General features: G+C 50.0%; 1 protein-coding gene across 1 annotated transcript in view; it reads right to left on the bottom strand.

The window, feature by feature from the left end:
- Nucleotides 1-653: 653 nt before the first annotated feature.
- Nucleotides 654-12,459, bottom strand: part of si:dkey-22o22.2 (neural-cadherin) — a 147,684-nt gene continuing 135,878 nt past the window's right edge. The window contains exons 22-33 of the mRNA XM_062537971.1: nt 11,879-12,093; nt 9,484-9,611; nt 8,995-9,122; nt 8,650-8,773; nt 6,955-7,135; nt 6,108-6,274; nt 5,123-5,387; nt 4,543-4,723; nt 3,842-3,901; nt 3,144-3,397; nt 1,935-2,092; nt 654-1,310 (exon numbers count right to left, since the gene is read on the bottom strand). Coding sequence (XP_062393955.1) covers nt 654-1,310; nt 1,935-2,092; nt 3,144-3,397; nt 3,842-3,901; nt 4,543-4,723; nt 5,123-5,387; nt 6,108-6,274; nt 6,955-7,135; nt 8,650-8,773; nt 8,995-9,122; nt 9,484-9,611; nt 11,879-12,093 — 2,518 coding nt within the window. The remainder of the gene's footprint in view (nt 1,311-1,934; nt 2,093-3,143; nt 3,398-3,841; nt 3,902-4,542; nt 4,724-5,122; nt 5,388-6,107; nt 6,275-6,954; nt 7,136-8,649; nt 8,774-8,994; nt 9,123-9,483; nt 9,612-11,878; nt 12,094-12,459) is intronic.

Here is a 12,459-nt window from a genome sequence, read left to right as displayed (position 1 = left end):
ATTGTCCAGTCATACTGGACAATGGACACTCCAAGCACACAACAAGAGGTCCCTACTGTTCTACTGTGTCATGGTTCATCCAATCCACCTTCCTCAAGTCGTCAGTGCACATCAGAAGTATCAGAAGTGCAGGCCACTATGAAAAGGCATCTTTTAATTACACACACTGGGGACACTAGCATGAAAGTCATGAAACTCAGCGCAAAAGGTCTTCCCCTTGAAGGTCATAGAAAAGAAATCACACAGTAATCCACTGGCTTTTGTTCCCTGTATAAAGATTTCAAGGCTAAAATAAATACAGTACATTTATATTTATATATATATAAAAAAAAATGTAATAGTTCACATCAGACGCTCAATAAATAAAACTTCAAATTCGATTTCCAGGCAAAGTACGGCTTCAGGGCATCTCCTCTCCCAGAGGCTGCTAAAGCTTCTTTTTGTGTGTGTGTGTGTGTGTGTAATACTCAAAGACAAAAACCAAACAATCAAATAACCGAACAAAAACAAAAACAATGGAGGAACAAGGGAGAGAGATCGCTTCTCTTCACAACCTATCCTGATTCATCCCTTCGCTTAAGACCACAATCGAACCCGTGCGGCGACCATGGACGGCTACGCATCAGACCACACACAGAGACGCGGCGCGGGCCTTATAGCTGATGCTGCTGCTGCTGCTGTGGCGCGGGCTGCAGGCTGTGGGCCTGCTGGCGGAGGAGGAGGCCCTGGGTCGGGGTGGGGCTCCGCACGGACGCCTCCCGGTAGGGCGGCGCCAGCTCGGGCCGGCGGTACAGCTCGCTCAGGCCCTCGAACTTGGGCCCCCAGTGGCGCAGGCTCTCGTAGCTGAACTCGGCGCTGGCGTCCGCGCCGCCCACCGCCGCGGCGTTGGCGTTGGCGTTGTCGGCGAGGGCCGAGCCCAGCGAGCTGAGGCTGCCCACGCTGGACGCGCCCTCGCCCTCGATGCAGTAGACGCGGTACGTGTCCAGCGGCAGGGCCAGGCTGTCGTTGTCCGCCTCCCAGATGATGCGCGCCACGTAGCTCTTGAAGTCCATGGGGCAGTGGTGGTGCGGGTGGGGGTGGTGGGGGTGGTGGGGGAGGGGGTGCCCCACGGAGGCGGCGGCCGCCACGTGGGAGGCGTAGGAGGGTTGCGGGCAGAGCCCCCCCGCCGAGCTGACCACCGAGCCCTGCGAGGGGTGCACCTCCTCCTGGGAGCCCTGCGAGGACTTGATGAGGGGCGCCGTGGTGCAGGAGGACGACTGGGACAGGCTGGAGCACAGCGGCCGCTTCAGCTCCGTGATGTCGTAGGCGTTCTGAAGAAGGAACGGCGGGAAAAATACGGCCGTTTTAAAGTCAATGTGACGATTCAGTTCACTCTACATTTAAAGAAGTCAAAACAATGATGCGTGATAAACATTAGTGTACAAACACACACACACACACAAACACACTTAGACGCTCACAGACATGCACACACACAATGGCAGATAGACGTACAAAAAGAGCAGAATAATTATAATATAATTATTATGTTATTATAATAATTATAACGATTATAATGATTTGGGGCCAGCTCATCAATGAATATCATACGTTCATTATAACTAAAATGACAGCATTTGCCATATTATTGTTTGTATCGGTCCCTGACCCATCACAACTGTTGTAAGACTGAGTGGATAGGTGAACTGAAGCTACTCGTTGACGCTACCTCCACCTAGTGGCCGTTTGGCCACACTGCGTTCGTGCTGACTAAGGATGTGAGGCTGAGTGCTGATGTGACCTGTAGTGATGGCAAATCAATAGCGACCCTCCCTGGAGTCCCAGAGCACGACTGCACTAATGGCTGTTTAAGTGTGTAAAGTGTGTATGTGTGTGTGTCTGCCTGTGTGTGTGAGTGTGTGTATGTGTGCGTGTGTGTGTGTGTGTGTGTGTACCTGGTCCTGCTCCCCTCCTCCCTCCTCGTTGTAGTTGAGGATGTTTTCCCGGATGTCTTCCCAGCTCTCGTGCTCGGCAGGGATGTGGTAAACACCGCGCTTGCGGAACTTATTGCGGCTGCCCTTCTGGTTCCAGACGGTCACAGCGACCAGGACGGCTGGAGGAGAAAGAGGTCAGAGAGAGAGAGAGAGAGAGAGAGAGAGAGAGAGAGAGAGAGAGAGAGAGAGAGAGAGAGAGAGAGAGAGGGAGAGAGAGAGAGGGGGAGAGAAAAAGAGGTGTAAAGAGAGGACAAACTATCTTAAGTATACCTCACAGTCAAGTCAAGTCAAGTCATTTTATTTACAGTATATAGCGCATTTAATGTGCACATAGTACAACCCAAAGCATTCAAAGCTCTGTATGTAGTGTATATATATGGGGCTTTAAGGGTGCAAATGTGTGTGAATGTGTGTGTCTGAGGAGATGGAGAGCTCTGGAGAGGCTTCACTCAAGCCTCTACACACTCCTGCTCGGTCACGACACACATGCGCAAGAGCATTTCTCAGAAAGAGCACAAGTCTGCAGAGAGGCACCTTTTCCCCCTCTCTTTCAGACAAAGTCATGGCCACTAACACGCACAATGTCTCCTTCCGAAAGTGCTACCGAACGGATTGTAGAGGATGACAATGGGTGTGCTTGTGTGCCTGAAGTCATTTCTCACATGCCAATGCTGCCCTTGACTGCCTGTGGTCCTGCAAATATGGCCATCAGCCTCAGCAAAGGAGACACAGAGAGAAACAGGGAGGGAGGGAGAGAAAGAGAGAGAGGGAGGGAGGGAGGGAGAGAGAGAGTGAGGGATGAGAAGAAGGGGGACTCAGAGCTTGCTGCTGGCCAGTTCAACCCGTAGTCCAACGGTCACAGACACTTTACCTCACTTTATTGGCACCTTACACACACACACACACACACACACACACACACACACACACAGTGGCAGTGGTGCGTTGCCTCCCACTCACCGAAGAAGACGAGCAGGCACATGCTGATGGCGAGGATGGAGCTGGGGCTGAGGGCGTGCTAATGCATACACACACACACACACACACACACACACAGTACTCACCGAAGAAGACGAGCAGGCACATGCTGATGGCGAGGATGGAGCTGGGGCTGAGGGCGTGCTAATGCATACACACACACACACACACACACACACACACAGTACTCACCGAAGAAGACGAGCAGGCACATGCTGATGGCGAGGATGGAGCTGGGGCTGAGGGCTGCCAGCCGCAGGGCTTTGGCGCGGCCCGTCTCGCACCACTGGCCGCGGAAGCCCTCGGCGCAGCGGCACTGGTAGCTCTTGGGCGACTGGGCCACGCAGGTGCCGCCGTTACGGCAGGTGGCGGCGCGGCACGGGGACGGAACGCAGCGCTGCAGGCCGGACGAGTCGTCCAGCACCAGCACCTGACCCGACGGACACCTGGACAACAAACAAACAAACAAACAAACAAACAGACAAATAAACAGACAGACAGACGCTGTGTGAGAGGCTGGGTATGGTTGGGAAGATGAAGCATGTCTGAGCTTACAAATGGCACTTGGTATGTGTGAGTGGCGAGAGTTAGAGCGGTCCAATGACCACTCCACTGACAGTTTAAAAGCAGCCAATTTACCATTTAAATGTGGACAAATTGCTGGCTGCCTTTAGGATAGTTAGACATGCCATTTCTTGAAAGTATATAATAGTGAAAGGAGTAAAAAAAAGATATGGAGATAAATATATATGTGTGTGTGTGTGTGTGTGTGTGTGTGTGTGGTGTAAGGTGACAATAAAGTGAGGTAGAGTGGTTGTGTGTGTGTGAGTGTGTGTGTGGTGCGAGGTGACAGTAAGGTGAGGTTATGTGTGTGTGCGTGTGTATCTTACTTGCACTCGTGCTTCCTCCACAGGTCTAGGCAGTAGAGGGGGCTGGGGCAGGGCTTGTGTGTGTGTGTGTGTGTGTGTGTGTGTGTGTGTGAGAGAGTGTGTGTGTGTGTATCTTACTTGCACTCGTGCTTCCTCCACAGGTCTACGCAGTAGAGGGGGCTGGGGCAGGGCTTGTGTGTGTGTGTGTGTGTGTGTGTGTGTATATCTTACTTGCACTCGTGCTTCCTCCACAGGTCTACGCAGTAGAGGGGGCTGGGGCAGGGCTTATGTGTGTGTGTGTGTGTGTGTGTGTGTGTGTGTGTGTGTGTATCTTACTTGCACTCGTGCTTCCTCCACAGGTCTAGGCAGTAGAGGGGGCTGGGGCAGGGCTTGTGTGTGTGTGTGTGTGTGTGTGTGTGTGTGTGTGTGTGTATCTTACTTGCACTCGTGCTTCCTCCACAGGTCTAGGCAGTAGAGGGGGCTGGGGCAGGGCTTGTGTGTGTGTGTGTGTATCTTACTTGCACTCGTGCTTCCTCCACAGGTCTACGCAGTAGAGGGGGCTGGGGCAGGGCTTGTGTGTGTGTGTGTGTGTGTGTGTGTGTGTGTGTGTATATCTTACTTGCACTCGTGCTTCCTCCACAGGTCTAGGCAGTAGAGGGGGCTGGGGCAGGGCTTGTGTGTGTGTGTGTGTGTGTGTGTGTGTGTGTGTGTGTGTATCTTACTTGCACTCGTGCTTCCTCCACAGGTCTAGGCAGTAGAGGGGGCTGGGGCAGGGCTTGGCGCTGCAGGCGTCTGAGTGGCATCCGGCCGCCACCCCGCGGCGCTCCAGCACCGTGCTGAACTCCGTGCTCTGGCCATCCAGCGGCAGCGCGTGCCCGTTCAGACGCACGTCACGCATGCAACCTGCACACACACACACACACACACACATATAGGCACGCATACACATACGCATACGCACGTACACACACACACACATACACACACACACACACACACACATAGGCACGCATACACATACGCATACGCACGTACACACACACACACACACACACATACACACACACACACACACACACAAATGGGAAATTAACATAAGGATTCTAGCTGACCCCCTCTGACATCTGCACCCTAAGTTAGGGTATTGTATTGTAAAGCACACTGGGAAAAGATGTGTAGAGAAGGTAAGATACAAAAGTGATAGAGAAAAGAGAGTGAAAAGAAGCAAGAGAGAGGGTGATGAAGAAAAGAGAAGAGATGACGGGAGAGCAGGACAGGTGGACTGGGCGCTCGCTCTCTCACCCTGGAAGTCCGCGCGCGTGCCGTGGGCGCCGGCGTTGCCTAGCAGCACGCTGGACGGATGCACCACGATCTCCCGGCGCTGTCCGAGCACGCCGGTCACCTCCCGGGACCCGCCGCCCCGCTCCAGCCGCAGCGTGAACAGGTTGTCGTGGCGAAGCAGGCTGACCAGCACCCATTGGCCGGCGTCCACGCGCTGACCAATCAGGCGCAGGGAGTGGGCGCCGTCGCCGAGGTTGGCCCGGACGCTCAAGTGTCCATCTGCTATCTGCTCGCAACGACACACACACAAGCGCCGTCAAGTTACAGTACACTCACTGATTGGCATTTCTTTTTATTCTGGTTAATCTGTCCACTCAAAATGGCTTTCACACTTCTGCAGCATCAAACAAAGCAGTCCAGTTTGCAATTTTTAACCAAATGTGACCAATGCGTCTCTAAACTGGTGTGGATATGAAGTAGTCAGATAGCGTAATATAAATAGGTGTACTGCCATATCTAGACCCATAACACCATCATTTCCCTATGGGTATGAATAAAGCCGTCTGTCTGTCTGTCTGTCTGTCTGTCTGTCTGTCTATGCACAACAAGGGAACAAATGAGTTGTAAAGACTCTTAATCTTTGAGCATGCTCTCCATTATCGTTAACATCTTTCACATTACACTCGTCACCCTGCTATTTGGGCTGCTGTTGAGCTGGTATGAACAGAGACTCAGCGCTGCTATTTGGGGTGTTGTTGAGCTGGGTATGAACAGAGACTCAGCGCTGTTATTTGGGGTGTTGTTGAGCTGGGTATGATGAACAGAGACTCTGCGCTGCTATTTGGGGTGTTGTTGAGCTGGGTATGTACAGAGACTCTGCTCTGCTATTTGGGGTGTTGTTGAGCTGGGTATGTACAGAGACTCTGCTCTGCTATTTGGGGTGTTGTTGAGCTGGGTATGATGAACAGAGACTCTGCGCTGGGTGCGGAGTGTGGAGATCACTGACCTCCAGGATGATGTACTCGTTGGCGTCGCGCGAGGTCATGCTGAGCAGGCTGCCCGAGGTGGCGCGGGTGCGCAGCAGGAGCTGGGCGTGGGTCCAGCGGGGGCTGCCCCCCCCACGCAGCTGGTACCGCAGCACGCTGCCCGGCTCAAACGACCAGTCCGGCAACACTGCAGCGGGGGACAATATACCTCAGGTCAAACTCAGAGAACGAAGACTCTCAAAGAACAAACAGAACCATGTTAACTTTTTTCAGGATCCTTCCAGAAACCCTTCCCCAATGGATTTCATTTCATAAAGCTCCAATAACAATGCCTACATTCTCATGTAGCAAAATAGTAATATTACTGTTATGAGAATATTATTAATAGTACAGTGTGAAAAGTAATGGTATCATTAATTCAGCATAAGCATCCAAATGAAAAACATTCCACACATCTCAGTGGCTAGTTTCTTACAATATCCTTTGGCATGGCCATAACCAAGGCTGTCCACTAGGGGCCTACAAGTTCACTGTCACTATTTGTAAAAGTGTTGACCATAATTTCCCAACTATTAACCGCAACTTAATAGATTTGGCTAAATTTCTTCACCTATGAGTTTAATACACAGGGGGCAGTTAATATGGTAATAATATAGTTTTGTTTATTTTAACTCCCCCTTGAATTTCCCCTCGGGGATCAATAAAGTATTTATCTATCTATCTATCTATCTATCTATCTATCTATCTATCTATCTATCTATCCATCTATCTATCTATCTTGCATAAAACACTGTCCTGCGGCTTATAATGCGGCTAATACACAGGAAGTTACTGTAAGCCATAACAGGCGACTCCGTGACCTCTCACCTTTCTCACACTTGTGTCCACTGTATCCGGGGTGGCAGTCACAGCTGAAGGAGCCCCACTCGCCCAGGCACTTCCCGTGGACGCCACACGAGGGCCCCCCCGTGGTCAGACACACCCCGTCCGTCAGGGTGCACCCCGGGGTGCTGTTCACGCTCTCCGCTGGGTTACCCAGGTCATACACCTGAAAAGACACACGCATATAGATAGTTAGGTACAGGTGCACACACACACAGACAGAGAGAGTATAGAATAAGCATACAAGCACATAAGCATGCACATGTATGCTTGCACACATACTCACATACACACTTGCACACACACATTTGCACACACACACACACACACACACACACACACACACACACACACATCAAAAGAGTATCTACACACACACATACACACACAAACACAGTCACACACACAACTCACACACCCACTTCCACACCCACAAATGACCAATCACTGCGAGGGACTTCTTCTTGTCAGCAGACTAGGGGGCCCTGGCGACCTTATTGACTTCCTGTCCCGAGGTGCCCTGGGTCACCCCGCCACCTGACGCAGCACTCAGACGGAGCCGCTGCCCCTGCTGACCCCTTGACCTCCCTGACCTCTCCCCCGCCACCGTCTGATTGCCACTGGGCCGCAGGGGAGCCTGGCTGGGACTGGGGAATGGCTCAGCCACTCAACACAGCAATCCCTGCCAGACACTATATATCTACTCTAGCGCTAACATGCGGCCCTGCTCCTGGGCTCAGAGGAGAGATAGGAATGATATGGGCTTCCCTCTCTCTCTCTCTCTCTCTCTCGCTGTGTGTGTGTGTGTGTGTGTGTGTGTGTGTGTGTTTGTGTGTGTGTGTGTGTGTGTGTGTGTGTGTGTGTGTGTGTGTGTGTGTGTGTGTGTGTGTGTGTGTGCTACTGCATGTGTGTGTGTGTGTGTGTGTGTGTGTGTGTGTGCATTTGTGAGTGTGTGTGTGTGTGTGTGTGTGTGTGTGTGTGTGTGTGTACGGCATCCTTCTTACAGTAAACGAGAGTAAGTTACCCTGAGTCAGCTTGGCTAGGTTTAGTGCTGTGTTTGTGCCTGTGGTCTCCCTGCTCCTCTATCAGGCTGTCTGGGAGTAGTGTGCAGCGCTGCACTTTGCTACCACTCTTTGTCAGACCCAAGCAGACAGATGGCTTTTGGAGACCAGCCCCAGAAACAAGAGCCTAAACTCAAGACAATCCCATCTTAACAAGAAGACATAAACAAGGACTTGTTTAGTCAGACGAGAACCCGAAAATGGGAAGCTTCGGTCTGGAGAGCCAAGCTCTACTCTCCATTCTGTTCTTTTAGACATTTCCAGTCAATATTTACTGAAAGTACGACGTTTGGTTTTAAAAGTTGAAGGGTACTTGAACGATTGTACAGGTTGAACTCACAGACTGTAAGTGCATCACAGACCAGAATAAATGTTGAGGAGGGAAAACCAAGTCTATGCTGGTGTGTGGATTGAGTGGATGCCATGGACTGAGAGGAGGAGGATGAGAAGGAAGAGAAGAACAAGGAGAATGACAAGAAAGAGAAGAAGGAAAAGAAGAAGAGGGAGAAGGAAAATAAAAGATAAAGAAGAGGAAGAGGAAGAGAAAGAAGATGAAGATGAAGATGAAGAAGAAGAAGAAGAAGAAGAAGAAGAAGAAGAAGAAGAAAATGGCATGTACCTGACTGTCTACGACCAGGTTCCTCATACATCCCACAAAGCCCTTGTAGTGGGGGTGTGTGCGGCGGTGGGGATGAGTCTCCTTCACTCCGCCCACCTGCAGGGGCTGGTTCACGTTCAGGAACCTGGAAACAGAACACCACCCAGCATGACATGCAGTTCCTGCTACTCAGGTTGTCAGGGAAACCTAACATACTGTAGACACATTATGACATGATACAAGCAGACAGCCTCTTTCTAGATAAACCAACTTTCTTTATTTCATCATTATGATACAATGATTACGATATAAACCATCATTATAGATAAAAAGCTTGAAAAGTCAGAGTTGCTGCTGTTTCTTTACCTCTGGCTGCCGGGGGTTTCTGCGGAGGTCTTGCAGGCCGACTGGTCCATCTCCAGCATCTCCACCCCCAGACCCTCCACCTCGTTCACTGCAGCCCCAGCGCAGTGGTCCAGGATCAGCTGCACCGTCTGCAACACACCAGCCACATCTTAGTCTTAGTCCCCCTCCTCTAACACAACAAGTCTTAGGAGATGCCTCTTGACCAGTGCTTTCAAAAAGGAATTAACGCAAAAACATAGAAAATATAATTCTTTCTACTCACACAATATTTTTTAGTGTTATATAAATATATAGCTTTTCTTCATTTCTATCGCATCACACTTTCACAGAGTAATATAGTGTACATGACTAAATGGCGATATTGACATTCACCCAGACCTCCGTAACATTTTGAAAGGGGGCATTTGGCAGCCATGTTGGTCTGGCGCCCACCCTGTCACCCCCCCACCCTCTGCCCCTCGGGGCCACCCTGAGGTGCGCCGCACTGACCTTCCCGTCGCTGACGATGTCCAGGCGATGCCAGCGGCGGTCCGTGACGGTGGCCCTGGGTGGGAGCTGGAGCGTCAGCGTTCCGGAGCCGTGGTTCACACTCAGGGACGGGACGCCGTTCTTCAGTTCTGGAGGAGGAAGAGGAAGAGAGGGAGGAGGAAGAGGACAAGAAAGAGATGGTGGAGAAGGAGGAAGATGAGGAGGAGAAAGAAGAGGAAAAGAGGGAGGAGAAAGAGGAAGAATAAGTGGAGGAACAGAAGGAGGAAGAGAAAGAGGAGGAGGAAGAAGTAGAGGAGGAGGAGAAGTAGAAGGACGATCAGGAGAAGGTGGAGGATGAGGAGGAATAAGAAGAATGGAGGAGGAGAAGGAGGAACACACAGCTGTTATCAAGAGTTTCCTACAACCATTTAATGACTAGCTCTGTTACAGCTGTTTCAATAGCACCACCAACATCAACATCAACAACAACAGTTACCACTGCTACTGCTAAAACACAGGGGAAGTCTGCGGTTGCAAGCGTGGTGGAAAACATTAGAGGAGTTTGGTGAGTACGTCTACATGTGTGGTCCTCGTATGTAAACTGAGAGCAGAGGAAGCAGGCAATAGAATAGGCCCTGCTGTTTGGATGAGCTTCAGGCAGTTTGTTAAAAACACGAACTGGCAAACGTCAAGTCAAGTCAAGTCAACTTTTAAAAACATCAAGAGTTGAATCAAAGTGCTTCACAGTACAGACACTTTCTCAGATCAAGTGTGTGTGTGTGTGTGTGTGTGTGTGTGTGTGTGTGTGTGTGTGTGCGCCCGCGCAAGGTCCCCTCATAATATCCCTGTCCCTGTTGCCCACCGCTGGCAAAGTTGTTGGTTACGCAAGCCAAAGTGCTGTAGGTGTGGATGTCCAGCACTCATGATGATGACCATTACATCATCGCTCATCGAGTCCCCCTGGCCTCGTCTGGTGTCAAGCTCATGTGTTGACAAAATATGAACGATATTTCTATCCATCTATGTAACCTGACCCCAATCGACCCAAACACTGTCAGCACACACGGTATTGAATAGCATCCGTGAAAAATGCTTCTTGCCGATCAATTTGTGGTCAAGTTCGATTTTCTGTCCCCCCCACCATCCGCCACCCATGCATTCCCCCATCTCAAGCCCCCCCCCCCCCACCACCACAACCCAGCACCCCCATGCTTGACACTTGAGCCCCCTGCTCAATAATTCCACAACTAAAAGCAATGAGTTATAAAGTGATGTAAGCGCACCAATGTGCCACCCCGGGGGGAGGACTGTGTGTGTGTGGGGGGGGGTACTGTTCAATGAAACAAAAACAAAATCGGTTGCAGGCACAGTGGGACAGGTGCAGTGTGTGTGTGTGTGTGTGTGTGTGTGTGTGTGTGTGTGTGTGTGTGTGGAGGGTCCAGGATGGGGGGTGGGGGGCAGGGGGTGTGTAGGTGGAACTGTTTGACCTTGAGGAGTGACCCGAGTGTCAACCTCTCTGCTGACCACAACCGATTCAACAGAGTGCTGACCTCAGCAGCACAGGCTTGCCCAGAAGAAAACCAATGCATGATTAATGGTCTCACTTTTGACAATTATGAAGGTTATTGAGCTTGTTCTTTAAATAAAATGATAATAATAATAAAAAAAACGCCACGCAATTAGTCACTTGCATGAAATTAATGTCTGGCTTAGGTGATGTTAAAGCCTTAAATCATGCCAGCATTGACTCATAGCTAGCTTATCTAAAAATCAGGGTGTGTGGGTTTCTGAATTTTAAAATATCGTTTCTCATTTTTTTCCACTTTGCATCACACATGTGACATAGGAGCATAATAAGCAGGGCCAGTTTAGCGTCAGCAGGCTTAACCGTTATACACATTTATCAAGCCATGTCAAAGGCCTGATAAAAATGCATTTCTAGCATAAGCTTTTCTGGGAAATGTCTGTCTGTCTGTCATCGCATTTGTTCCACTGGTGGTGTGTTCACAGCTATAACCAGGGATGACCAGATAAAACAACACAATAATCTGCCTGGCCAGCACACTACACACACATTTACACTGGGTGAGAATGTACACTTGACTCAATATCTCTCTGAACCGAGTCCTAAACTGGATCAATTTAGATTAGATTAAACTTTATTGTCGTTGGAAAAGTAAGGACAGCTAGGACAGCATCGAAATGCAGTTTAACATCTAACCAGCAGTGCAATCATTAAAAAGTGCTTATTTTCTTTAAAGCAGTACATACAACATACAAAAAACCCCACAGAATGCAGTATGATCCATCATGCAAATAAAGTGCATTGAGATCTGAGTAATCAGACAGTCCATAATTCATATATAATATAAACAGAATGCATGAATGTATTTTGTGCGTAAATGTGTCTTGTTACCGAGTGCGATGAAGTCCTCGAAGTCGCCCGCTTGAGGTGCGGCCAGCGGGCCGTTGTAGAGGAGCAGGCCGTTGGGCGCCTCGGTGATGAACTCCAGCGCGATGTGGCTCTGGAAGCAGGGCCTGATGGGAGGGAACCAGGCGTAGCCGTGGCCATGGAAACTGTGCTTGGTCTGCTGACACTCCGGCCCGTCAAACATGGGGGGGCACTTACACCTGAGGGGGGGAGGGGGGGGGGGGGGGGGGCAGCATATACTCAAGGTCATCATGTAATAAAAACTTCTCTGCAGTGACAGCCATACTGCCATGATTTACTGCTTGTTTCATTTCAACTGTTAACTGTTAACTGACCCGACCAGCTTTTTAGTGCCGCATTGCAGAATAAACTAAGATGGGCGAATCATTATCAACAGGATATCTTAACTGGGGATTAACAGCTATAAATGATTTACATTTGTACTCAGATACAGATTATCAACTGTCAATTGTCAAACATAATCCAGAATACAGGTCCATGTTAACACTGAGGACTGATACTAGTGACTGCCTTCTCATATGTGCGTATTCATGGGTTTCATCAGG

The sequence above is a fragment of the Sardina pilchardus genome, chromosome 6 (assembly GCF_963854185.1).
Source record: "Sardina pilchardus chromosome 6, fSarPil1.1, whole genome shotgun sequence".
Taxonomy (NCBI): Eukaryota; Metazoa; Chordata; class Actinopteri; order Clupeiformes; family Clupeidae; genus Sardina; species Sardina pilchardus.
Note: the sequence above shows the minus strand (reverse complement) of the source record. Positions and strands in the feature narration are given on the sequence as shown.